Source organism: Numida meleagris, chromosome 10 (genome assembly GCF_002078875.1).
Source record: "Numida meleagris isolate 19003 breed g44 Domestic line chromosome 10, NumMel1.0, whole genome shotgun sequence".
Classification (NCBI taxonomy): Eukaryota; Metazoa; Chordata; class Aves; order Galliformes; family Numididae; genus Numida; species Numida meleagris.
In genome coordinates this window covers 18,490,461-18,514,010 of record NC_034418.1, presented here as the reverse complement: position 1 = coordinate 18,514,010, position 23,550 = coordinate 18,490,461, and the positions used below count along the sequence as shown (strand labels likewise).

The window sequence follows — 23,550 nt, the reverse complement described above, 5'->3', positions numbered from 1 at the left end:
CCCAAACACAGTTAGCACTTGCCACACAGAGGGTCTCTTAACATGGACATGACCAAGTTGTAGTGCTAAGCTTAAGTCCTGAACATGCTGTGAAGTACAAGCAAGCCTTCCTCCAGGGAAGAAGGAAGAAAAATTTCTTTCAACACAGTGTTGAATACTTTAAGGAAAGCACACTAAAGAGGCATGGCAAATTCAGACAGGACAACAAGCCCAGATCTCCAAGGTAACAAAGGCCCAAATGCCAAAAGAGAGAAATACTGACCATCCATTTCCACCAGCAGCTGATTTAAGGTCTGCTCCTCTTCAGCATTGGCAAAGCCAGATATATTGGTTGAGCGCTTCTTGCCCACAGCATCAATTTCATCAATGTACACAATGCAGGGAGCACGAGCCTGTGCTTCTCTGAAGAGGCTCCGAACTCGCGCAGCTCCAAGACCTACACAGAAAGAGAAGTAATGAGCTTCAAAGCTAAAATCGTTAGCGTAGCTGTAGAGCAGGAGTCATGGCCCCAGCAAGACACCCAATCCTGACCAAACCCTCATTATGTGACCCTCTCTCTACATGTAAGACACAAAGAACTAGCCACAGAACTCCTGTCTTAAGTCCTTAGACACTGCTCATCCTGGAGCATGCTAGCTTTTAACTGAGCTCCCAGAACTACAGGGATTTTTCACAGCTCCTATAAGAGAAGCAATGCTTCCAGCTCCAAATGCGAACTGCTGTTCCTTTCACAGAAGCTAAAATAGTCACCACATTCCCACACACAGACCCCTACTGGGTCTCAAGAGATCTAGGAGAAAGAAAGGAGGAAGATGGAAATCCCAGAGCACACAGAGGCCATTTTTCCCCCTTTCCCACCCCATCAGCATGGAGCAACAAAAAAATCCATGAGCGTTTTCAATATAAGGAAGCCTCAGGCAGTGGCTTTAATAACTAGAGGCGAGTCAGGAATAACGCTCTCAGGTGGAGACCCACGGCTTCTCTCTGCAAGGAGGAAGCAACTAGCCATTTAGCTGATTATGTAGTTATGCATTTTCTCTATCTGCTAGCACTGGAAGCTTTTTGTTTTAAGCAGAAATATCCAACTCATCCTTCTCGTGCAAAGAAATGAGAAAATTCCTCTTGGAGGGATCCAGCCAGCATTCCCCAAGGAACCTCCATTCCCTCCCTCCTACAAAGCTTACCTCCTATCACCTCCACAAACTCAGAGCCCGCCATGGCCAAGAAAGGCACCTGTGCTTCTGTGGCCACTGCCTTTGCCAGCAACGTCTTCCCGCAGCCCGGTGGTCCAAGCAGCAAGGCACCCTTGGGCACTTTAGCACCAAGCTGAAGGTAGCGATCAGGATTCTGTAGGAACAACACAGCTGTGTCAGATCCACAGCTCACTTAAAGCACCTGCACAGGGATGTGGTTTTCCAGAGCTTCTTGACATTGTCTTCATCCTGACCAACCCCGAGCTCCTAATAGGAGCAGCTACATCTGCAGTCTGTTACAGAACTGGAAATAGAGATTGAGTCATGTTGATCACAGCAGAAAAAGTTCTCAGCTTTTTTTAAAACAAAAGCTGCTCAGTATCATGCATGATAAAGAGAATAAATATTTTCCCCTCCCCAGGTTAACCTACTATCCCAGAAAACATGCAGCGTTTGTTATACCTTCAAATAGTCCACAAATTCTTTGACTTCCATTTTCGCCTCGTGCATTCCTGCTACATCCTTGAAGCCAATCCCTTTCCCGGATTTTCCATCCACAATGGTGAAACGAGCCATTTTCAGCTGGTTCTGTGGAAAGCAGCACAAGCACTGAAGACGAGCGCTGACTCCACACAGCTTGCTTGCTATATTGCAGGAGGCAGGACAACACAGGTATAGCCACCCCTAACAGACCGTCACAACACCAACCAATGCACTGCTGCTTTACTAACTTCTGCTCTGGAAATACTTTGCAGCCAGGCTGCAGGACTGCTGACTTAAGCTTTGCTTATTAGTATTTTGTTGGAAAGAAACAAAGTAAGTCTGCAGTAATACCTGCAACACGACCCAGCTCAACTTCCTGCAGACCAGGTAGAAAAAACTTATTAAAAACACACAGAATGCCCCAAAGCTTAATTAACATCTTCTCCCCCAAACTCTAAATGCTCTGATCCTTAAGACACTCAGGACAGGTACGATTTTAAGGAGTGTGTATGGACAGTAAATAACTACCAGGGGTAAATAAATTACCAACACTGCCCTGTAAATGTGTGCAAACAGGAGTTCTGCACCACTGTCCAATGCCATGAGTTTCTACTACAATACAACCCAGGGACAGAACCGTAGGCTGATTGAACAGGCACCACATCTCTGCCTCCTGGTGTGTGCTAAGCCACAGCGACAGTCAAAACAAGGATTTAGTTAAAGACCCAACTTGTAACTGCTCACTGTGTTCTGCTGAAAACAGTTCCTCGGGATTTTTTGTTTTCTTTGGGGAGAAAGTTTATAGCTTCTCACGCCTTAGAAACATGCTTATGCAAATGAAGAGTTAAACATGCAGGGCCTTGCTGTCCCCACTTAGCAAGGGCAGAAATGAGTCCTCAAGGCCCTCTTTACTCAGCATTTCTTTAAACTATTCCCTTCCAAGCAGCTGTACCCCTTTGGATAAAAAGAATCTCAAAGCCAGAAGAGAACTTCAGAGGATACTGAGTGGGAAACCTAACAAGGGACCGCTAAATGCACCACTGTTTTCACCCCCAAGTCCCCGGGTTGATAGCAGCACACCCAGGGCTGATTTCCACAGAGTTTCATCAGCTGATCCAGGCAAGGGAGGAGGGTAGGAGATTTAACTGATGTTGCAAGTGAGCCATGTGGCGTGAGGGGAACAGGCCAACACATAATGAAATCCAGAATCTGAACATACTTTATAAATTGAGAATTCATTTTGCAAAAAGCAGCAATTCCTACTCCTGGCTGTATGGGAGGCATATTGGCAGGACCCAGTGAAAAACACCATCTGCAGCTGCAACTCATTAACGAGCTTTGAAAATAGCAGAGCAAACTGGACTGCAAATTCACTGAGCTCAGCCCTTCCTGCCACTGGGGAAAGAAAGGGCCTCCACTAAGGCCAGTTACTGTACAATCCAGTCAGATGATCAGGACAGGAAAAGATGCGAGATGTATCAAGACTGAACGGCCCTTGGCATCAGTTAATTCTCGATCTGTGTTTACTTTGCTGGGGAAAAGGGAGGAGGTTGGGCCAGAAGACAAGACTACGCACAGGATGCAAAGCAACAGAAAGAGCCAGGATACTCACGAAAGCGTTGAATCCTCCCGCCCGGCCCGCAACCCTAATAAGGCGGAAGATGCTCCACAGCATGGACACAGCCACAAGTGTCACTATCAGGGAAATGACATCACTGAAGGGACAAAAGCGAGACAGGTACAAACTGAAGCATTCAGCCACAACTCAGTAAATATTGCACAACTTATCTATTTTTAGTATTTCACAAGCTCCTGACATTTAGGCTAGAAATGCAGCCATGAGCATCCATGACTAAGAAAATGGCACCTGTACTTTTTTACATATATATATAAATAACAAACCCCAACAATTACATAACTTAAGAAGTTACACAGAAGACGCTGGCACATGCTGCTATGGCTGTGGAAGAAATTCCAGTTGCCCCTTTGCTTCGGAGGCATTATGCTTATCAAACAGGCAGGACCTTCAGGCAGTCAGATCACACCCTGAGCAGGGCCCGGTGGTGCTGCAGTCCTACCCCGTGTCCAGAAGCACCGGGCCGATTCCAACTGCCCCTCTCCTGGAAGAAATCCCAGTGCAAGCCTCCAGGAAGAGGCTGCTATGCTGCCTGCTCGGCCCGCCCTGGCCCAGTCTCTCACAAGTCCTTCTGACAGAAGTCCTCCAGCAACCAACATAACGAATTTTCTGGATTCTCTGCAGTAACTACTGCATTAGAAGGGAGAGATAGAGCAGAGCTGACAGTGCAAGCCTAATGCGCTTATGAGACAAACATGCTGAGGACAAAACATCCTGAGCTCTACGCTCAAGATACTTTTAATAAGAGGAAAAATTATCTGACAAGTTGGATGAAGGCTGGGACTCGAGAAGCCCTACCTCAGCTCCCTGTTCTGCTGCGTGTGCCCTGCTTGACCCTGAGAAACGATCTGCCCTCACCACACTTCTGTTTCTTATCTTTGAACTAGGAACTCGTGTGTCATGCCTCTGAAATGTATGATTTACTGAAACAAGGGGACCAGCACACGCTATATTATCCCCAGCTGCATTTGTTTCTTCTCAGTGAGAGCTCCTAGGCAACACTGAAAGCTGAAAGTCACCTCCAATTTGTCAACTGTGCAAGCAGAGGATTAATTCTGAAAAGTGTCAAGTGTCCACATCTGAAAGTCAACTGAACGCAAGCCGTAAGTACACAGTGCCTCACAGATTCCAACTCCTGACCCTGACATCTCGGAGAGCCTTCAGACCCCAGTATGTTTTGAAAAACTCTTTCCAGGGGCAAGGGAAGCAGCTCGTGGTGCTGGCTGACTTCTACAGTTCAGTTTACTCTTCTTAAAAGTTTGACAAAAATTGGCAAGTCCTCAATTTCAACTGAAGCTTTCATACCGCATGAGCAATTTGAGAAGTTTACCTATATCCATATAAGTAATGCATTAAAATTGAAAAGACACTGCTCAGAGGACAAGCAACTAGACAAACTCCTCTCTGGGTATTTTCCTCATATACGAACATGCCATTTATTTCACACTTTGGCGAGGCACCTGGAAGGAAGAGCTGCACACTGACCATCTCCACCTCCCGGGGAGTAATACCACACTCCAAATCGTGGGGGGCTGATGAAACCAGAAGATGCAGGTCTTTGCATGGGGCACAAGCAGGTGACCAGACCACCCTGGCAGACGATTGCAGCAGTATGAAACTCTTACTTGGTTGTTAGGATATAGGACTGCTCTACTTGACAGGCAGCACTACTGAGCTGCATCTCTCTCTAGTACTTCAGAATCAGCAATTAGTCGAGAGCTCTCCTGGCACCAGTGTCCCCACACACTGATGGAAAGCATCTTCCTACAGCAGTAGCAGCCACCAGTGCTGGAGGTGGGCCCGTCCGACAGCCCAGTGAGCGAGCTCCACAGATCTGTTTTGTGCTCCAGACTCCATAAATCCTATCTTGTAAAACAAGCTGCCAGCCCTAACAGAAGGGCAAATAAACCACATCAGCAGCAAACGGCAACAGACCACTTGTACATCATAGGGAAGAACAGGACAGACCCAGCCAGCACGCGGTAGTCTTTCGATAGATTTTACCTCTTGCTCTTCGTTGTTTACTTCAGCATTGACTTTTTAATTACCACTGTTTTTAAAAGCAAAAGATCTTGGTTTCAGGTAACAGAAAGTTTAATAGAAGCACTTCTCTCTCACTGAGATTCCGTATCTTAGCAGCCAAGCTGCTCTGCTCAGTATGTGGCTCCCAGCAGGAGCCAGCACCAGCACAGGCTGTCCTCCGAGCTACAGCTGTTGGAGGAATGGGCCCAAACTGGGTGTTTATTTTTGCAGGCTGACCCACCAGCACAGGCCTTCCTCAGAGCACTGTAATGCGGGAAGGCCGACTGCGCCACCGACATGCTGCACGGAGCAGGGTCTAACATCACACTTGTTGAGTCAGGATTTCTATCTCGCAGAATCCATTACCGCACTCGAATAATGGATTATAAAGACAAAAAGGTGCTCAGCTATGCAAGAACACACAGCAGCTGACAGGCTTTCCTCAGACCTGCTGACGCTGAGCCGCAACGTTTTGGTCCGCTACGTGCTGTGGTTCCAGACACCTCCTTGGGACTCTCAGTTCTGAAACATTAGGGCACATCCAGAGCGTTTCTGATAGACCAGCTAAGTACTCCAAAACAGGGACCCCTGCTTTTGTTTTGTGTTTACATAACGTTCAGTTGGAAGGAACTTTCCTCTCCAAGTGAGGGATGTTGCTGCCAACGTAAGATCAACAGTGAGCACGAGTTGATATCATACTTTCCGTAAAAGCCGGGGTGTTTGTAGGAAACAGGGATTCTCTCTCTCTCATCAATATTCAGCTCGTCCTCCGCAGCTCTCAGCTTCTCTTCAAACTTGTCAATGTTTGCCACTCGCATTGTGTACAACAGGGTAACGTTCTGGAGACATGCAATGAGAGGCAGAATGAAGACAGCCTGAGTGTGGTATAAAGACAACAACGAGCAGGAGGGGCACACAACAAGGCCAAGTCAGATAAAATTAGCATTGTTATGTCCCTCGTTGGCCACACCAATGAAGTCACGAGCAGATAACCAACACTAGGGCTCCAAAGGAAGTGAGAGACAAGTCCAGTCCTTGCAGCCCCTTATGAAAGCATAGAAGGCAAGGAATAAGTCTCAGCTCTCTAGGAACAAGGAGATGTCATGACTTTGTAGGCAAGCTGGAGGATGGAGCTAGCATTATAAACCCAATTACAGCGCTATCTTTGGGCCCAGTCAAAATTTCATAACACATCTGGAAAACTCCATCATTGGGAAGGAGGCATTTTGGATGTTGTTTCTGTATCTTCCTCAGATATTAATTTCACCCAGCAGCTTGCAAATGGATCCTAAAAATCACTGAACTAAGTGAGGTGTACCAAAGAACAATCTTGGAATCTCTCAAATTAGTTTGTATTGATTCTTGGTGGCCACTCTTCAAAGTTACACAAGATTTGAATAAGCTTTGTTCTTTTTCACCATTTTAGGAGATTTAAGAAGGAAACCTGATGGGATTTGACAGAGCACCTGAAACTAAAATCCAAACAGGAGAACAGTTTTTTTCCAAACTAGATCAGGAATAAGAATTTAACCGTTTTTTAGACTCCTTTTGACATACCAGACAGAGCTGGTAGGAACTGCTGAATTTTTCCAGCTTTTTAAACATCCATAACATTTCCTTCAGGTCACAGTTAATTACTGCTACAGTTTTAATTCCAGGTTGATAGGAGTAACAGAAGCCCCCTGAACTTCAAACAAAAGAAAGAGGAAAAGCGAGCAAAGAGCAAATTTAGCAGCTAAGAGTTTTATGAACTTATCATTTATTTATTCGATTCTTTTCTCTAAGGCAATCTACGATCATCTATTCCAATGGCAGAAAGTCACTCACGACTTGTCCATGCGGAGTTCCTCCTGGGTGCAGATAGATTTCCACAATATCGCTCTCTGGAACCACTTCGATTCTCTGGACCTCCCCCTTTGACAGCATCTCATTGATAAAGTAATTCCAGGAGATGTTGGTCCCTTCCCTGTTCTCGCTGACGGTGAATCGAAACAGCAGCACTATTAACGTTATGATGAGGAGCGCCCGCAAGCGTTCAAGGTGCATCTGGTTTTCCCTTCTCCTGCGTTTCTCTTCCTCTTTAGTAACAAAAAAAGAAAAGAGAAAAGAAAAATTTGAGCATGTAAGTGCAAAGCTTTCTGGCCAACAGAAGGGACAGTTACATGACAAAGATGAACGCAGCAGTATCCCTGGGAGCACTGTACCCAGGGGCAGCACCTGACTTGCCCCGCACAGGCCATTTTTCAGCTTGGCTCATGAAGGCAATTGGAGGTTGTGTGACTTGCTCAAGTGAGCCAGGTTTTTGGGTTACAATTCCAGCCCTTTCTGCCTTCCTGGCTGCCAGGCCGCAGGGCTTCGGCTGCATGCATGGAGCAGCAGGGCAGAAGCCTGGCTATGAATGCACACCCAGTAAACCTAGCAGCTACCTGGAAAGAGGCAAATTTTGCACCCCACCGGCCAGCAATAACCTGGGAGCACCACACTGCTGCTTTCCAACCGAGTCTGTTTTACCACAGCTATATCCGGCTGTGCTCCCATGCCCCAAAAGCCACGCAGTGAGGCGCTGCCTACACAGATTACAGACAATGGAGAACTGCCTCTTTTAAGTGTGGCTTTAGGAAGAGGAGGAACCAAAGCATCAGCAAGGCAAAAAAGCCCACTGCTTCCAGGTTTTAGCATGTATGCAGAGATGCAGCAATCTTGGATGTTCTGAAAAACTCCACGCAGCGCTTCCTGTTCTAAGGCAGCCCAATGCTGCTGCAGGACACTGGATGGTCACAGTCCTCCAGACCTGTTACAACCCCACCAGGTGTCACTCAATTCTGTCCTAAAACGCAGGACTACCTCGCTTCCCTGGCCTCATACCAACGGATGCAGACCAAATAAAGCCATCAGAACTTCGTAGCTACCAATCACTCAGGTATGACTGTAGCCCAGTTCTAAGTACCACGCTTCTACGCTGCCTATTCCTGCCGGATATAACCATAATCACTAGAAAAATATTAGGGGAGAGCAAAACCAGCCTTAGTGGCACTGTGAAATGATGTAGCACAGCACTGCAAGGTATAATCGCTTCCAGCTGCACTCCTGGTCTGCTGGCGCCCTGCATCACAAGGCCAACAACAGTTCTACTACCTAAGAAAATACCTGCATTCCCAACAAATCTAAAACAGCACAGAAGTGAGATGCAATGTGTCCATGGATCGAAACGCACTGCAAATCAGTCTCATTACCTTAACGAGACAGCACGTTTTCTCCCTCGCTACGTAACTTCACTCTTCCACAGGGCTGGTAACTCTCCACACTAAGGGTCTGGACCAGAGATGGGTTTAAACATGAGACGTGTTCCTGCGCTACTGACACTGAAGACATGAGGGCAGGGATGGTCTGTGCGGAGCGTTTGCCCCCAGCCCCTTTTTCAGGTCCCAGCACTCTGGCAGCACACAGGCAAAGGCAAATTTCCTGGGAGCACCGCTCAACGCCAGCGGCCAGCTAGTGTTCCACGTGTTAAGATGACAACCAACCTCTCTTTCCAGAGAGATGTGCGAGTTCTCAATATATATAATTTACAACTCGTTCTTGATGCGCAATTTAAAATCAACAGCAGCACGGCATACGTAAACACCGTTCTGCTCCCAGAAACAAATTAATTCTGTGCCACTGGCCTGCAGGCACATCTGCCCGCTCCAGCCCGGATGAGATTTATTTGTGAATTCCTAACACACGCTCTGACACCAGCATTTATCACTCACCACCGACCAGACCCTACGCACGCCGCAACAAAACCAGGGGACAAACCCGTGACCCAGGCAGACGCTAAAAAAGGACCGTGTCCTTGAGATGTGCAGCATCATTTTTCACCCGCCCCCCAGCCCCGCTCCACATCCAACAGGAAAGGCTTGCTCCTAAATAGAAACGACGCCGCTTTTCAGATAAGGTCGTAATTCCAAAACACAGCGACAAGCTCAGACACCGCGTCCAGCCCATTCCGCTTCGTTCTTTGAGGCCTTCTCCTCACCTGTGCGTTATCGGCTAGATCCAGCTTTATTAGAACACAGAAATTAATCAAAAAAACCCTGCGGGTTGACAACCAGTACGGTTTTATTAAAGAAAATTAAAATATAGTACAGTAGAGGCCTCAGTCTGGGTGTTATCCTCAACCACCGAGCAAGTTCTAAATAGCAAAGTTTTATAGAGAAAAGAAACGACTCTAGAAAAATAAGTACTGACAAGAAGAAAGTCTATCTACTGCAATGCAAACTCCTTGGAGATCTCGGCACCAACTGTGGCTAAAGCACTTCTCTGTATTGAATTTCAGATGGGATGCAAATAAACACGTTTAAAGCACAGACAGCTGGGGACGTCGTCACCAAGGAGATCACCGCTGCCCATTGGGCTCCTCACACCAACAACTCACCCAGCAGCTCCGATGTTTAACACACAGCTGAGTTGTTTCAGAAATGTCTAGAAAGCTACAAGACAATGCAAAGCTTTCTTCCACCCGGCATTCAGTTAAGAACAAAATTAATCCATCTAAGGTTATGCAAAATACGTCTGTCTTTACAGTACAACAGTCACGCTGCACCATAAGCTACCCCACAACACCCAGCAAATGAGAACCAGGAACTGGATGTGACACTCACAAGCAACAGCTGTGGGAACACTTCCAGCTCTTCAGTCTCTGAGAGCCTCCACGAAGCAATGATTTGCCATTAACCCCAGATCTGAACTCTCTGATTAAAATCTTGCAAGGGCTGCACTGACAGTTTGAAGAGTTCTTTTTAATAATTACTGCAGAGACGAGTATTCCCCTGGAGACGTGGGGTAGCATTCCACCTCCCAAAGTCAAGCTATCCATTAATCACAGGAGAAAAGAGGCAACAGAACACAGCATGTTACTGTTTACTAATTTTAACAGCCGCAGGACTTCAGGGCGCTGTGCGCACCACCACCCTGTGTGGTCTCGCTAACGACAAGCGCCCCAGCTCCGCGCCCTAACGAGGACTCTGCCAAACCTGCCCTCGTGTCCTGCTGCGATGCACCTCGGTTGCACGGACCCACCAGCAAAGCCGTGGCTCTGGGCTTCGAGAGACCGTGTGCAATGGCACGAGTCAGGCCCGAGGCGTCGGCATCTCACTGCTTCCACTTCACAAGTCAGTTAATTCAAGAGAATTCTACCACTGTGTTTAAGCACAACAAAGCAGAAGCCAAGCTATTCCACTGTCTGATGATACCTAGGTAAAGCTCTACAATACAACACGCAGAAGTGCGACGTGAAGCGCCTCCCCACGTGCAGTACAGATGTCTGGTGCTCTGTCTACCCAAGACCTACCCTTGCTCAGGAGTCCAGGACAAAGCAGACACCCAAAAAGTGTCTCAGACTCCAACAGCCCCTGCAAGCATCAGCTAAAGCCATAAGAGGAATGTAACACTCAGGGCTTTCAATGCTTCTGCAGATGCTATTGACAAGACTCAGGTATGAGGCCTTCATCTGGACAACTGATACCCTTCTTAAAAAAACAAATGAATAAAAGTAATCCCCAGGCCAGGAGACACAGGGCATGCCCTCAGCTGTGGGATTTCCAGCTAAAAACTGCACCATGGAGTCTGAAAACAGACACTGCAGATCCTAGAAGCCTCGTACGTACTTTGGTTCTTGGGAGGCTGGAGAGAAAGCATATGCACTCACAAACGAGCAGAGAATTCTCCTTACAGAAGTGGAAAGGAAGAGTCAAATTACACTTTTAAAATGGAATGCAGCTGTTGTCAATCTACAAATAGAAAAAGGTTGCCAGCGATACCAAGGCTTGAAGGGGCACCCACAAATCAGCTCCAGTTTGAAAAGTCTTTGGGGAGAACCTACTGGTATGAGACAACTGGTAGAAGACGCAAGGATCAAAACGCTGGCCTGGCAGAAGTCAAGCAAAGCTTTTGCTCAATACCCAAGAGCTATTCTCCTTCATGCCCCTGCTCCTTTTCAGTGCCATATAATTCCCCTCTCTCCTTCCCCCAACAAGCTTAAGGTGCACAGAGGGCGCTTCTTGACTTCTCCACGTAACCTGGCATGCCATGCAGCTCCCTAGGTTTCAGAACATGCTTAGTGTTAAAATTAACTGTCAAAAACTCATGTATGCTGGGATGCCTGGTGCTCAGACAGTGCAAGATATGCAAAAACAACCCAAAGCAAACAACAACCCAATATCCCCGAACACCTGCTTATATAAAAAAAAAATCTCAGCAAGTGCCCTTAGTAACAACAGCTAAGAACTCTTTAAGCAATCTATTGTTAAACCCAAGCTCTGTAAACCACTGGAAGCAGACACATCCACAAAGAAGGTGAAAGAAACAAGAAACAGATTCCAGCTTCAATTCATGCTAATGTTCAGCTCTTTATTCAGTCAGTGCTCTACACCAAAACCTCAAGATTGAAGCTCCGCAAATCCCATTCCCCTCTGTAAAGTGGCAAAATTAAAACATCAAAATCAATCACATTATTTGCACAGGATGCAAAGTGGCACATTTCAGGAACCAGGTTCACAACCTGTCTTGTGCCTTAGTACTCCAGCAGCTAAGACAATGTACCCCCTCAAGCTTGCTCTTAGCCACAGGCCAGTGAGCCACAGGAACAAAACTGCAGTACCCAGAGATAAGCATTACCATTACTTTTCCACGCTGTCCACCCTTATCCCTCACACACACACGATTCATGTCATTCAACATGCTTTTTGCACATACATACCCTCCTCCTCCTTTGGAGATTTCTTTTTGAATCCTCCATTTTTATGGTTACTCCCTTGAGAGCTTGAAGTAGTAAAATAGTAAGTGCTACCTGCAGGCAAGCAGAGTTACAGGTCACCACCAAAGACCTCAAATGACAGAAAGAGGTGGACCAAGGACAACAGAAACACGCGTGAGCTCCAAACACACAGAAATGCAAGTTCCACACCCATCCAAGAGCATAGCTTCATTTGCGTGCCAAGAAAATGAGACAGCCTCATAAGAGGGAGTAATGGGAGGGACAGACTCCTCCAGTTTCCTTATATAACATCTACTTCTCAACAATCCAATTGAAGATGTGAGTTTGCTCAGACACTATTTTAGTATGGCAAAGAAAATCATTTGGAGAAATGTATTCAGTACTGAAACATTTAAACATTCCCCAAGGCATAACTGAAGTTAACTGGTACAGCCAGTTAAGAGCAGCCTCACGCTAGAGCTGGAAATGCACACTAAAGGAAACTGTGCTGGAGTTGGAGGCAGGTTTCTCAGAACATGCTGCTGGGATTCTCTAAAAAAAGCCAAGAACGAATGGCAACAAATACTAAAACTCAGAGTAGCTGCTACAGAACAATGAAGTGAAGGCTTTTTTTGCCATGAAAACACAAAAAAAGAGAGAAGCAAGGCAAATGATTTAAGGATGACAGCTTCAATTTCTCACGGTGAATGATATTTTCTTCTTAGGCTTTGCTAATGAGACACAGGAAGATTCTCCAGTTAGAAGTCTGCTGCTCTTAAACAATTAATGACTCAGTGCTTACTTAACCACACTGAGCTCCTTGTGGAAAGGTGCCATTGTTCCCTTCTGCCACCAAACAAAAACCTAGAACCCCTGCAAACAGCACACTCCCAAAGCCAAGAACAGAACAAGCTTCATTTCAGCTTGAGGAATGACAAGAAAGGAAAAGTCAACACGCTTCCTAAATAAGACCTTTTCTCTCCTCCACCTGTACAGTTGCTCTTCAGGACTCACCTAAGAGATTCCAAAGTCTGGCTGGATCTCGAATGACGTGCTGTTTCACTAGGACTCCACCGAGACCTTGACATGTGGGGGAAAGTGTTTGTGACAGAAGGCCCTGAAGAGGAAGATAAAAAAAAAAAGACAACTATTGGAAAAGTACTGTGACTGCTTACCATCTCTGTATCCCACGAGACAAAGATTTCTGAACATGAAAATATTGTGGGTAAGTCACACGACCGGCAGCTGGGAGCCCCAAATGTTATTCGTGGTTGTGCTATGGACTTGCCACGTGACTGTGAAGATGTTGTTTACAACCCAGTTTAAAGAAAGCACCAGTATAAATAGAAACATACATTCAAAACACTTGAAAACTGTCATCTTCTTCCTTGCTGTACCTCTGCTCAAAACTCTAGAGATACATGGGAAACCAACTGTTCAGATACAAATATATTCTCTCATAGCAGAAAGTCTTAAGCATTACTACTTTGTAGCTCTGTTCACATCAGTAACACAACTGTTTTCCCCGTGGGAATTCAGCAGTAAGCCTACAGCTTAAACCCACATTTAAGGGCAATTTCAAAGCATCTGAAAGTTGACATGAACTAATACCCTGAGTAAACACAAGCCTTCCCATTTCTCAGCTGTATGACTCCCTGTCTCACTGTGCTTCTATGACACAGAGGCAAACTGCTGTGCAGCAAGCCAGACAGCAGCAGCGACCAGGCTGAAATCCCTCACCCTCTTTTCCTCACTTGCTAGGCAGCGATATAACTGCTTGCATTGAACTGTTGGCATCAGTGCTTTTTGGGATGGAACAGCATGGACTAGTTTAAATTGATCACAGAACTGAGGCAGGAGGAAAGCCTGGCCTGAAAAGCATGTGGCAGTCCCACAAGTGTTCTTCCTCCTCTACCTACTTGGGCTGCCTGTACTTGGATCCCTGCACTGAAGCACAAGGAGCATTAGGTCCTGCTGGAGGATCTAGCCCATAGAATCCTAGAATGGCTTGGGTCAGAACAGATTTTACAGGTCCATCTTGTTCCGGCCCCCTGCTGTGGGCTGCTGGGATGCCCATGCAGTGCGTTAATCTCAAACAGTGCTGAAATCAGGGCATCAGGCTCCACAGCCGAATTACTTCACACAAGATACACCAATCTAGCTTTTCTGGAAAATTTTCCCATCTGCTGACCCAGAAATTTTGGGACCAGAGATTGAAACCTGCCAAATTAAGATGCATTTGCTTTGAATGACACTCACTAACAGGGATATCTTCAGATTCATTCAATTTCCCATACTCTTTCCTAAGGAATTAGAAAAAGAATGGCCTCTCCCAGCTAGTAATTAGCATTACGACAGTTCCACACACTGTGTGGAATGGGAGAAACCCTCCCAAACACTTAGAGCAGCCAGCAGCACACACAGACTGCAGGAACACAGCTTCAGAGAGGCACTCAGTGACACACAGCGAGGGCAGCAGCACTGGAACAGGTTGTGCAGAGCTGTGGTGGATGCCCCGTCCCTGCAGACTTCCAAGGCCAGGCTCTGAGCACCTGATGGAGCTGTGCTGTCCCTGTTCATTGCAGGAGTATTGGACAGATGGCCTTTAAAGGTCCCTTCCAACACTAAGGATTCTATGACTCTATAACTTGCTCTGAGGAAGCCAAAGGCCTTTCCCAGGTCTGTTCCTGTACCCATTTCCTTCTATGCTGCAAAGTGAACACGTGAAGAAAGCGGAACCATTCTGGACTGGGAAGAGACCTTCTGTACCAAACTCGATATTCAGAGGTTCGCCAAGCGCCGTGCTGCTGCGTGAGGGAAGCTGCAGGCAGTCAGGGGCTGCTCGGGGCCCTGAAGGCCGTTCAGTTCCAGCCCTGCTCCTTTCACCTCCCATTACACGGCACAAACGACGCACAGACCCAGCACCTCTAATCAACACCTGCTTGCTTATGACAGCCTAAGCGTTCTCGTAACAAGGCAGCAAATGCCACTATAGAATTATAGCTCATACAGACAACAGCACTATATAGCAGACGTTGCACAACGCTGAAATAACGCCGTGAACCGCCGCCTCCGAGCACCGCACCGTGCCGCACCCCCTACCCCTGCAGGCCCCGGGCCGCCCACCCCCCCGCGCCGTTACCTGCGGGCCCCGGGGCCGAGGCCGGGCCCACGCCGCGGGGTTAGGCCGCCAGCCGCAGCGGCCCCGCAGCAGCAGGAACCGGAGCAGCGCCATGCCCCGCCGAGCCGCGCCGGGAGGAGGCGGCGGCGGCCAGAGAGCGCCGAGGGGCCGCTGAGGGGAGGGCCGCTGAGGGGAGCGCCGCGCCGGGAGCCGCAGGCCTCAGCGGGGACGGAAGCAGGCGGTGAAGGGCGGGCGGCCATCTTGGGGCCGGGCGGGCCGCCGCCGCGCTGCCATGCCGCAAGATGGCGGACGCGGCAGGCGGAGGGCGGGGCTGCGCGGGGCGGCGCGCCCGGTTACCGCGGCAACGGGGAGCCCCGGGCTCAAGGCGGGCCCGGTCCGCGCGGTTTGATGCGGGCGCCGTAACCGCGGGCAGGACGGGCGGCGGCAGGTCGCTGCGTCCGGCTGAGAGGAAGGAGAGCAGATCCCTCCCAGGCAGCTGTCGCTGAGGAAGATCCCCTCCTGATAGCTCGAGGTAGGACACTGCCGCCGTGCCACTCTCCCCAGGCACGGATACCACAGAGCTCGTTGTGTGTGAATCCCAGAGCCCGCACCGTGGGGAGCTCTGCCCGTTGTGCCACGCAGCAATGGGTGCGCTCAGTGTCCTCCTCCGAGCAGCGGGAAGGCGCTCAGAACACAACCGAGCAGTTTGGCTCCTCACATTTCCAACTATTCCACTTGCTGCCCAAAGTAGGGTCTCACAGTCAGTCAGAAATACGTTCTGCAAACACAGCTGCACCAGTTAAGGCCACGAAAAGCCCTCCCCGCTTCCTCTAGGCACACCAGTAAAGCTGTAAGGCAGAAGACTGAGGGGCAGTGGCAGCCTTCCTGCGCAGCTCAGGCTCCTGTGGGAGCAAGGCCGGGCACAGAACCGCAGGACATGGGCTGCTGGCCCTCGTCAGCCTGCACAGCCCTCACTGCCAGAGACACCACTCAGATCCACGTCTCTGCTAACACAACCGTCAGTGCACCCCAGCACCCTCCCGCACTCTGCTATGGCTGTTTGGAGTCAGCCATCTCCTCCCTCCCGCCACACTTACACTCTTATTGCCCTACTCAGATGTAGGTTCCCTTTGCCAAACCTGCAGGTTGATCTCCCCAACCTTCTGCCCATTCCTTTCCTTCGATGTGCCATTTTACTCCGTGCAGGAAGCTACGTTTCTTTTTTCTCTCCTGTTTTTCTCACCAGGATGGTTTCTGCAGGCTTTCCTCTCTCCCCTCTGGTGGCCCCGGGACAGCTCTAGATATTGTCACTTGCTGGTTCTCCCAGCTCACCTATCCTGATGTATATCAGGCATTCTTGAATAGGAGATTGCGGGGCTACATAAAATAATAATAAATAATTATCTGTATGAAGGATCTCTTCCTTCCCAGCAGGTCTGAATTAGCATCCTCTTTCTAGAAGAGTCTCTTAGGATGTTAATTGTCATCTGCCCCCTGGGATGTATCTAAGCAAACCTTCTACCAGAAAGGTCTATTAGCATGTTAATGTCCTCCTCACTCCTGGAAGTCTCTCTGTATCACTGGCTTAATCGTCAAACAGCTTAATTTACAGACACAAAATTAAACTGGTTGCAATTAATCTATATGGGCTGGTCATAGCTTGCAGTGTCATAGTGGTGACAGCTGGCTGTGGGAACACCACTCCATGCAGCCACCTGGCATGGCCGGGCAGGCTGAGCTGGTGCACGGCCACGGTGCTGCCCACCTTGGCTCTGGGCTCTCCTCCTGACATGCTTGCTGCCCTCAGAGAGGCTCACCCACACACCACACAAAACCCATGGCTGGCTCCTTTGAGGCTGCAAGGAGCCCAGGTCCAACACAGCACAAAGCCAATGGCGAGGTGGGTGCTGCAGAGCTGTGGTGGCCCTGAGGTGTCCCTCGGGCTGGGGAATGACAGCAGAAGCAGCTCCAGCAGTGCACGAGCTGTGCCAGCCTATGCTGTCGTTCCTTGCTGGGTGCCTGGCACAGACGGGTGTCACGTCTCCACCTGCCATGCAGAGGGACACTCGCTGGGAGGTCATTTACGCTTCAGCTATGTTTGGAGGAGGAAACAGCTTGTTCAGAAATGCTGACTGATGGGGAAGGCTCCCTCTAGCACAGGCTGCGCATACAGAGGAGAGGAGTGAGATTTCCAGTAGGAAACATGGGATGCAGCTACCACAGCAAAGTGCACAAGGAACAAGGAGGGGCTGTGTGTCCCAGCACCATGCACCTCACTACCTCAGCTTCCCTCAAGACATGTCACAATGCGCTTCTACCGATGCTGTGATTAGACCTGTTGCTAATTAAGCCTATCTATTTTTAAGAGTTGCATCATTTAAACAGAATTACAGCCCAATTAGAAGTGAAGCAGCGTAGTTTGCTTAGACAGGACAGTCCTGCCTTCCGCCACGCTGACCCAACATGGGTTTTGCTACGCCTGCTTTACACTTTTGCTGCAGTCTCAGTGCAGGCAAAATTGCACCCATTTAATGAAGCAAGGCACTGAGAACTGAATGGACCCTCATCTAGCCGAGCCTAGGTGGGCTCACTGACTGCAACAAACAGCATTTCAGATCTGTGGGGCTCTTGCTGGGACCCTCTCAGCCAGAAGATGCTGGCTGCGATGTGACAGATCTGCAAGGACCGGTTATTTTCAGACGCACCACATAGCTGGAGTTGACGCAATTCCTATTCCTCTTTCACACTGTGCCTCAAAGGCAAGCAGATGATGAGCCACCAGGATGGGGGTGCTGGGGTCCTTGCCTCGCTCGTGCCAACACAAAGCGATGCCAGGAAGAAGAGGTGAGAAGTTTTGCTCTGCGTGCAGCCAGCAATGGCCATGGCTGCGCTGCGACTTCTGCGTGGGCGGCTCAGGCTGCGCTGTGTATGGGAAGGCGAGTGCTGTCCTCTCTGCGTGTGAGAGATGACCTTGGGAAAGGTGGCTTCAGTCACTGTCCTTGGGCTGGCAATATGCTCCTCTGGGAGTAAGCCAATATTCTGAGAAGACAGATATAACCTGATCCAGGCTTGGCCTCGCTGGGATGTGCTCCAGCCATGACATCACTCAGTAATGCTACGTGTGTTTACTACTGGGGAAAGGTGCAGGATTGGAGTCTGAAATCCCTGCTTTATCTCCTGAGCAGGTTAGGAAGAGGAAGCTGCATTAGCAGTCCCATCCGTGTATTTTTAAGGCCAAGAGAAATCAGTTTCCAACTCAGCCTTCAGCTCTGCTGTGCTGGAAATCTCACATCTCCTGTTTTCGTGCTCCCCGTGAGACAGTCTTGCCATCCTTGCTCTAGCCACAAACCTCAGGAAGCTCCCACAGGACCCCATCCACCCACCGACTTAGCTCAGACTCATCTCAACACAGCTCAACCTTGCAAACTGGGTGAACGGATACCTGGAATCAGGTATCCCACTGCACCACTGCAGACTTGACATCAATAATGAATCAAAGGATTAAATGTAGAGCTGAAGCAGCCAGAAGGTAAATTCAGACTTTTCAAAAGACGTAGAATTGCTGTTACCCACATCTCTGTCACTCTGCCAGGTGTTCTTAGGAGACTTCTTGGTGGATGACAGGGCTGGCTGCTCCCCTTCAACACAGCAAGGCCAGGCACCCAGGGAAGCCTTAGGCTCAGTAAGGAAGGACATGCTTAAAAGACCACGTCTGCCCCTTGAGCACAGTGAAACTCCTGACCAAGGAAAGATCTCTTCAGCAGATAGCCTTCTTATTTGAGCCAGTCCCAAACCATTACACCTATTCCTCCAGGAACAGCCTGGGATCACTGCAAGTTTTAGTGTTTCCTGGTGCTGTTGCCAGACGTTGCCACTGCTTCCCTGCCTGCTCCTCTCATTGCGCATGGGAGAGCATGGCACTGAAACTGCTCCTTCCCGCGGGCAACGAGGGCATGCTAGCCCCACAGCGGGGCAGCCACAGGCTTTGGGCACGACTGGGACACGCTGCTGAGCTACAAGCTTTTATATCTGAGCCACTTCTGAATACCAGACAGTTTAACTTTAAGACAGGTAGGTGACAGATGGCTACAGGCAGGGGATCAGAGGGAATCAGTGGTACAGCAGTAGTGACTGAACCGTGTGTCAGGACAGCTGCCAGTTATGGCTTACGAATCGTCAGGAAAGGCAAGAAGGAGCAGTGCTCTGACAGAGGGATACGGGTACCTCTCAGCTTGGTTCGCAGAGGTAGAGCAGGAGGAGAGGAGTAGCTTGTTTGTAACTCAGAGGCCATGAGCGAGCAGATTGCTCCATGGGAATGCACTCCCTGGAGAGCTGCTGAAGCACGCGGAGCTCGGAAGCCCAGGCATCCATCTGCGTGCGGGAGGTGGCTGAAGTCATCTCCAAACCCCGCAGACGGGAGGAAGTCAGTAAGCTCCAAGCGAGCAACTGTCACTCCGCACTGCTCAAATCCGGGAGCAAACTAGAAACCTGAAGCCTGTCATTAGGAATCATAAAAACAGTAATTAGAGCAGGACTGCCACAAGTTCACACCCAGAACATCAATACAAGGCATTTACCCAGCAGCGGGGGACTACTACCCTTGGAAAGCATCCTCTGCTAGGCATGCTCCACCTTGCCATTCACATAGGCATGAGGTCGTGCAGGGAACCATGTGAACAGACTTACTAGCCACGAGAGCATCCTGAAACTTGAAGGGGTCCAAAAAATCTGCTCCCTGCACAGGTGAAGAGCGTAGCATGCACGGGAGCTGAATCAGCTCCTGGTTAGCTGGCACTGCCCTGACCTGGACCCCTGTGTGTTCCTGTGGCTTTGCTGAGCTGGGGCTGGGACAGCTGGTTACAGGAGGCTGGACTGAGGAGTGAAACCTCCAGGAGGCGGCTGATTTTGGTTCAAGTGAGCTGTTGCATGAGTTAGCCTTACGGTTTGATTGCATCTTGCAGCGCTGTGAGCAACCACCTCATTGCAAAGCAGGCATAAGCCAGCGTTTTATGTCTTAATGGCATCACAGGCAGAAAGGCCTTGTTTGAAGAGGGGGCTGTCCTTTAACAAAAGGAACATACAGATGGCTTGAAAGTAATTTTGTCTAAGAAAATGGTGTGCAGTTAGGGAGCTTTGTGCTGTAGCACCAGGAGCATCAGCAGTACTCTTTGCTGGCTTCTCAGATGGCCACCTTCCTAAGTGGCTTGCCTTGTTTGCCAAGACCATCCCTCTTCAAAATGTTAATAGGTGACATTAGCTAAAACATGTGCCAAGCTTAAAGTAAAGGTTCTTCTAATCCAAGTTCTTCTGAAGCTTTACTCTCTTGGCTTCTTTGATGTTGGCATTTGACTGGTCACACAGGCTTTAGCCTGATGTTTGACTGGAGCAGTCATAATTCACACTGTATAACCTACTACATACAGGTGCCCATCTTCACCTCCTGATGGGAGCTGAATCAGCAGGGAATTGCACCCTCAGGAACACCAAACAGGTATTTTTGCCCTGATGGTTGAGATAATGGCTCCTTCCATTACAAGGCAGTTGCTATAGAGCTGAAGTAGTTAGATGAGTATGGTTAGCCAGGAGTTGCAAAAGCAGTTGAGTGGCTGACACAGACGCTGGACAGAGTTAGACAAGGAAAGAGAGCGAGGACCAAAGGATCGCTGAGCTCCTTCCCCAGAGTTAGCGTCCTTTTAGCTTGCTGTCACAGACAGAAATAGGCCTGAAAGCACATTCCCCAAGTGCCCTAATTTCTCTGCCCTCATGCAGTGTTCCCTTTCCTCCACAAATATTCCACCAGAATATTTGTTTCATGTTAGGATTTCAAAGCTCGTAACCCTTAGTGAAGAATAAAAGCGCTCAGCCATTAACTACAGCTTTTCCTCTGAAGTATTGTAATTAAGTTGCAGAGAGCAAAAGCCAGTCTAGGGTTAACAAAAGCAAGCAGGTTAAAGAGCCTTATCCCAGAAGTCTCACCTAGAAAAACAGGAGAACAGCCCCCAGCTGAAATGACTCCTCCCCACACTCCTGCTGTTAGCTTTCTTCCACAAAGAACTTCTAACGTCCCTCCCTGAAATAGGTCGATAGTCCACGCTGCTGCGTTCGAACATAAAAGGTCAGGATGACACAGAAAGGCTTCAACTTCCTCCCCAGCGCTGGATCTTTGACCTGGATGACATTCAAGGCTGTCAAGGAAGCAGTTACAACCAACTATATTTAGGAAATGAAGAAACATATTTCCCCTCTAATCTGCTAACTCAGAGGCACCAGAGCAGCAGACACTTGTTTGCAGTGTTTTCAGCGAAGCATGATGGGCAGCCTAATGAAAGGGAGGACAAGAAAAAACAAAAGCAGCCCCATTGCTTTCGACTAGTTTAGTGGGTCTTACGGAGGAGGAAGATGGGTAGAGATAAAAAAGACTAAGCCTAAGTGGAACACAGGACCAGCTTAACAGGCTCAGAATAAATCTCTCACGCTGTTATTTAACAGCAGAGTTGGACACGTGCTCCTGCGCCATCCCTTCATCGCTCCTGAGCCCAGCAGAGAGCTCTGTTGGGGGGCTGCTGGCACCCAGGCCGCCCTCAGCACACGAGGGCAATCCTGGGGCTGCCGCGTGCGCGACACGAAGCGCAACTGCAAATGCCAAGAAAGCGCTTGCAGTCGTGGGCCACGCTCTTGGAAGATGAGATTAAAAAAACAGAACCAGAACGATTACTGATGAGGTCACTGGCAGAAACTATTTGAGAGCTGCTGCCTCGGGGGTTCCCCGTCCTCAGTAACCAAAACAAAACACAGCGCCGCAGCTGCGCAGGCGGCTCCCACCCACACCAGGCACCTCTGCCACCCCGCTGGGAGGGGAGCCGCGCACGTGCGCTCATCTTCTACTTGCTGTGAGAATCTACACCGTAAACAGGCTTCGTCCTGGGGGGCACTGCGGCAAAGGGGCTCCAGTACTGCATTTCTGGTACATCTGGTGGAGGGCTCAGGCTTTGTACAACAAGCAGAAGGGCTGTGCTGAGCTCAGCAGCCGCCTTTGGGTAACAGGACCTACCAGTACTGCCGGCGTTCCCTTAGAGCTGGGGCGGTCACAGCTCGCGCTCTGCAGATGGGAACAGAGCGACTGTCGTGATGAGACCCACCAGCCCCAGTGGGTTCCAGGCAGCACGGCAGCCAGGCGGGACGAAAGGCACCAGCAGTGTTTACTCAGGCACAGGAACCGAGCCGTCACGTGGCTGGCTGCCTGCGCGGCCAAGCATACGTGCACTTACTATTGCTGCTTTCACCAGCCCAGTGGGACAAAGGCAGGCGGCTCGTCCAGCAGGCAACAACGAACGTCCTCGCTCGGAGAGCCGAAGGGTTTGGTTATTTAGAAGAGAGCCTGTAAATAAAAACAGCACAAAACCTCTGGGTATTACGCAATCAGGATATGGAATTGGAGAGGAAAAGCAGAGAACATCGGGACGAGCAGGGCGGCGTGGCCGGGAGCGGGCGGCCTGTCCCGGGCTGTATGAGCGGGGCTGTGCGACCTGCGCTGACCCCGGGGCTGGGGCGGCCTCGCCGCCCTCACCCTCTGCTGCAACCGGGGATTAACGGGCGCGATGCTGCCGGGAAGCCAGCGCGGCTGCTAGGGGATTAGCTGCCAGGACTTTCTAGTTAACACGGCCTTCTGAAAGCCGAGGGAAGCAACGCTTAACACCGAGAGATCCTGAGGCGAAGGCGGCTTAGGAGCCCGAGCCCAGCGCTGTGCAGGACGCGGCCTAGCAGCCCTGGCGGCGCTACGCCAAGCTCAGCCGGAGCCCCGCCCCCCCCGCTCCGCGCCGCAGCCGCAGGCCCCGCCCCGGAAGCACCCCCTCTGCGGGCTTCCGCCAATGGACGGCCGCGCCGCCGGGACACGTCAACCAATGGAGGCCGCCGCCCGGGCCGCCCCCGGCACCGCCCCCTCGCTCCCGTCGGCCCCCGCGCGGCGGGGAGGTTTATGGGTGCGGGGGGGGCGCTGCGGCGCCGTGTTTTCCGTGCCCCCCTCCCGCGGCGGCGCGCTGACGTCACGGCGGCGCTGGCCGTGCCGGCCAATGGGACGCGCCGACGCGGCGGACCAGTGAGCGGCGGCGTCTCAGCAGCGGCGAGGAGCGGGCGGGCGGCAGCGCTGCGAGCCGTGAGCCGGAGCCGAAGGCCGAGCGCGGCGGGGCCATGGAGCGCGGGGCCGGGAGGGGCTGCCCGCGCCCCCTGCAGTAGCCCCGCGCCTTCCGCGCCCTCCCATTCCCCCCCCGCCGCCTCCTCTATGCGGCGGGGCCGGTGGAGCCGCAGGCCTCGCTCCTCCGCGAGGCGGCCCTCGGCCCTCTGAGCCCGGTAAGGGGAGAAG

General features: G+C 50.2%; 2 protein-coding genes and 1 long non-coding RNA gene across 4 annotated transcripts in view; 2 read left to right on the top strand and 1 right to left on the bottom strand.

Moving 5' to 3' along the window:
• SPG7 (SPG7, paraplegin matrix AAA peptidase subunit) overlaps positions 1-22,572 on the bottom strand; it is a 38,679-nt gene extending 16,107 nt beyond the window's left edge. Inside the window, exons 1-11 of one of the 2 annotated variants that reach the window (XM_021408293.1) lie at positions 22,460-22,572; positions 21,168-21,376; positions 19,416-19,686; positions 13,085-13,187; positions 12,074-12,163; positions 7,162-7,412; positions 6,034-6,173; positions 3,289-3,391; positions 1,656-1,781; positions 1,185-1,347; positions 263-436 (exon numbers count right to left, since the gene is read on the bottom strand). In XM_021408293.1, the coding sequence (XP_021263968.1) occupies positions 263-436; positions 1,185-1,347; positions 1,656-1,781; positions 3,289-3,391; positions 6,034-6,173; positions 7,162-7,380 (925 nt within the window). In that variant the 5' untranslated portion in view covers positions 7,381-7,412; positions 12,074-12,163; positions 13,085-13,187; ... (1 more) ...; positions 21,168-21,376; positions 22,460-22,572. Of the gene's footprint in view, positions 1-262; positions 437-1,184; positions 1,348-1,655; positions 1,782-3,288; positions 3,392-6,033; positions 6,174-7,161; positions 7,413-12,073; positions 12,164-13,084; positions 13,188-15,212; positions 15,306-19,415; positions 19,687-21,167; positions 21,377-22,459 lie in introns of those variants that run through there. The other variant, XM_021408292.1, reaches the window with a different exon arrangement.
• On the top strand, positions 15,354-16,604 carry LOC110404223. The gene is made up of 2 exons (XR_002442111.1): positions 15,354-15,723; positions 16,438-16,604. It is a non-coding gene; the product is annotated as an uncharacterized LOC110404223 (long non-coding RNA).
• Positions 23,284-23,550, top strand: part of ANKRD11 (ankyrin repeat domain 11) — an 81,738-nt gene continuing 81,471 nt past the window's right edge. The window contains exon 1 of the mRNA XM_021409021.1: positions 23,284-23,537. The gene's annotated coding sequence lies outside the window, so the exon portion shown is untranslated. The remainder of the gene's footprint in view (positions 23,538-23,550) is intronic.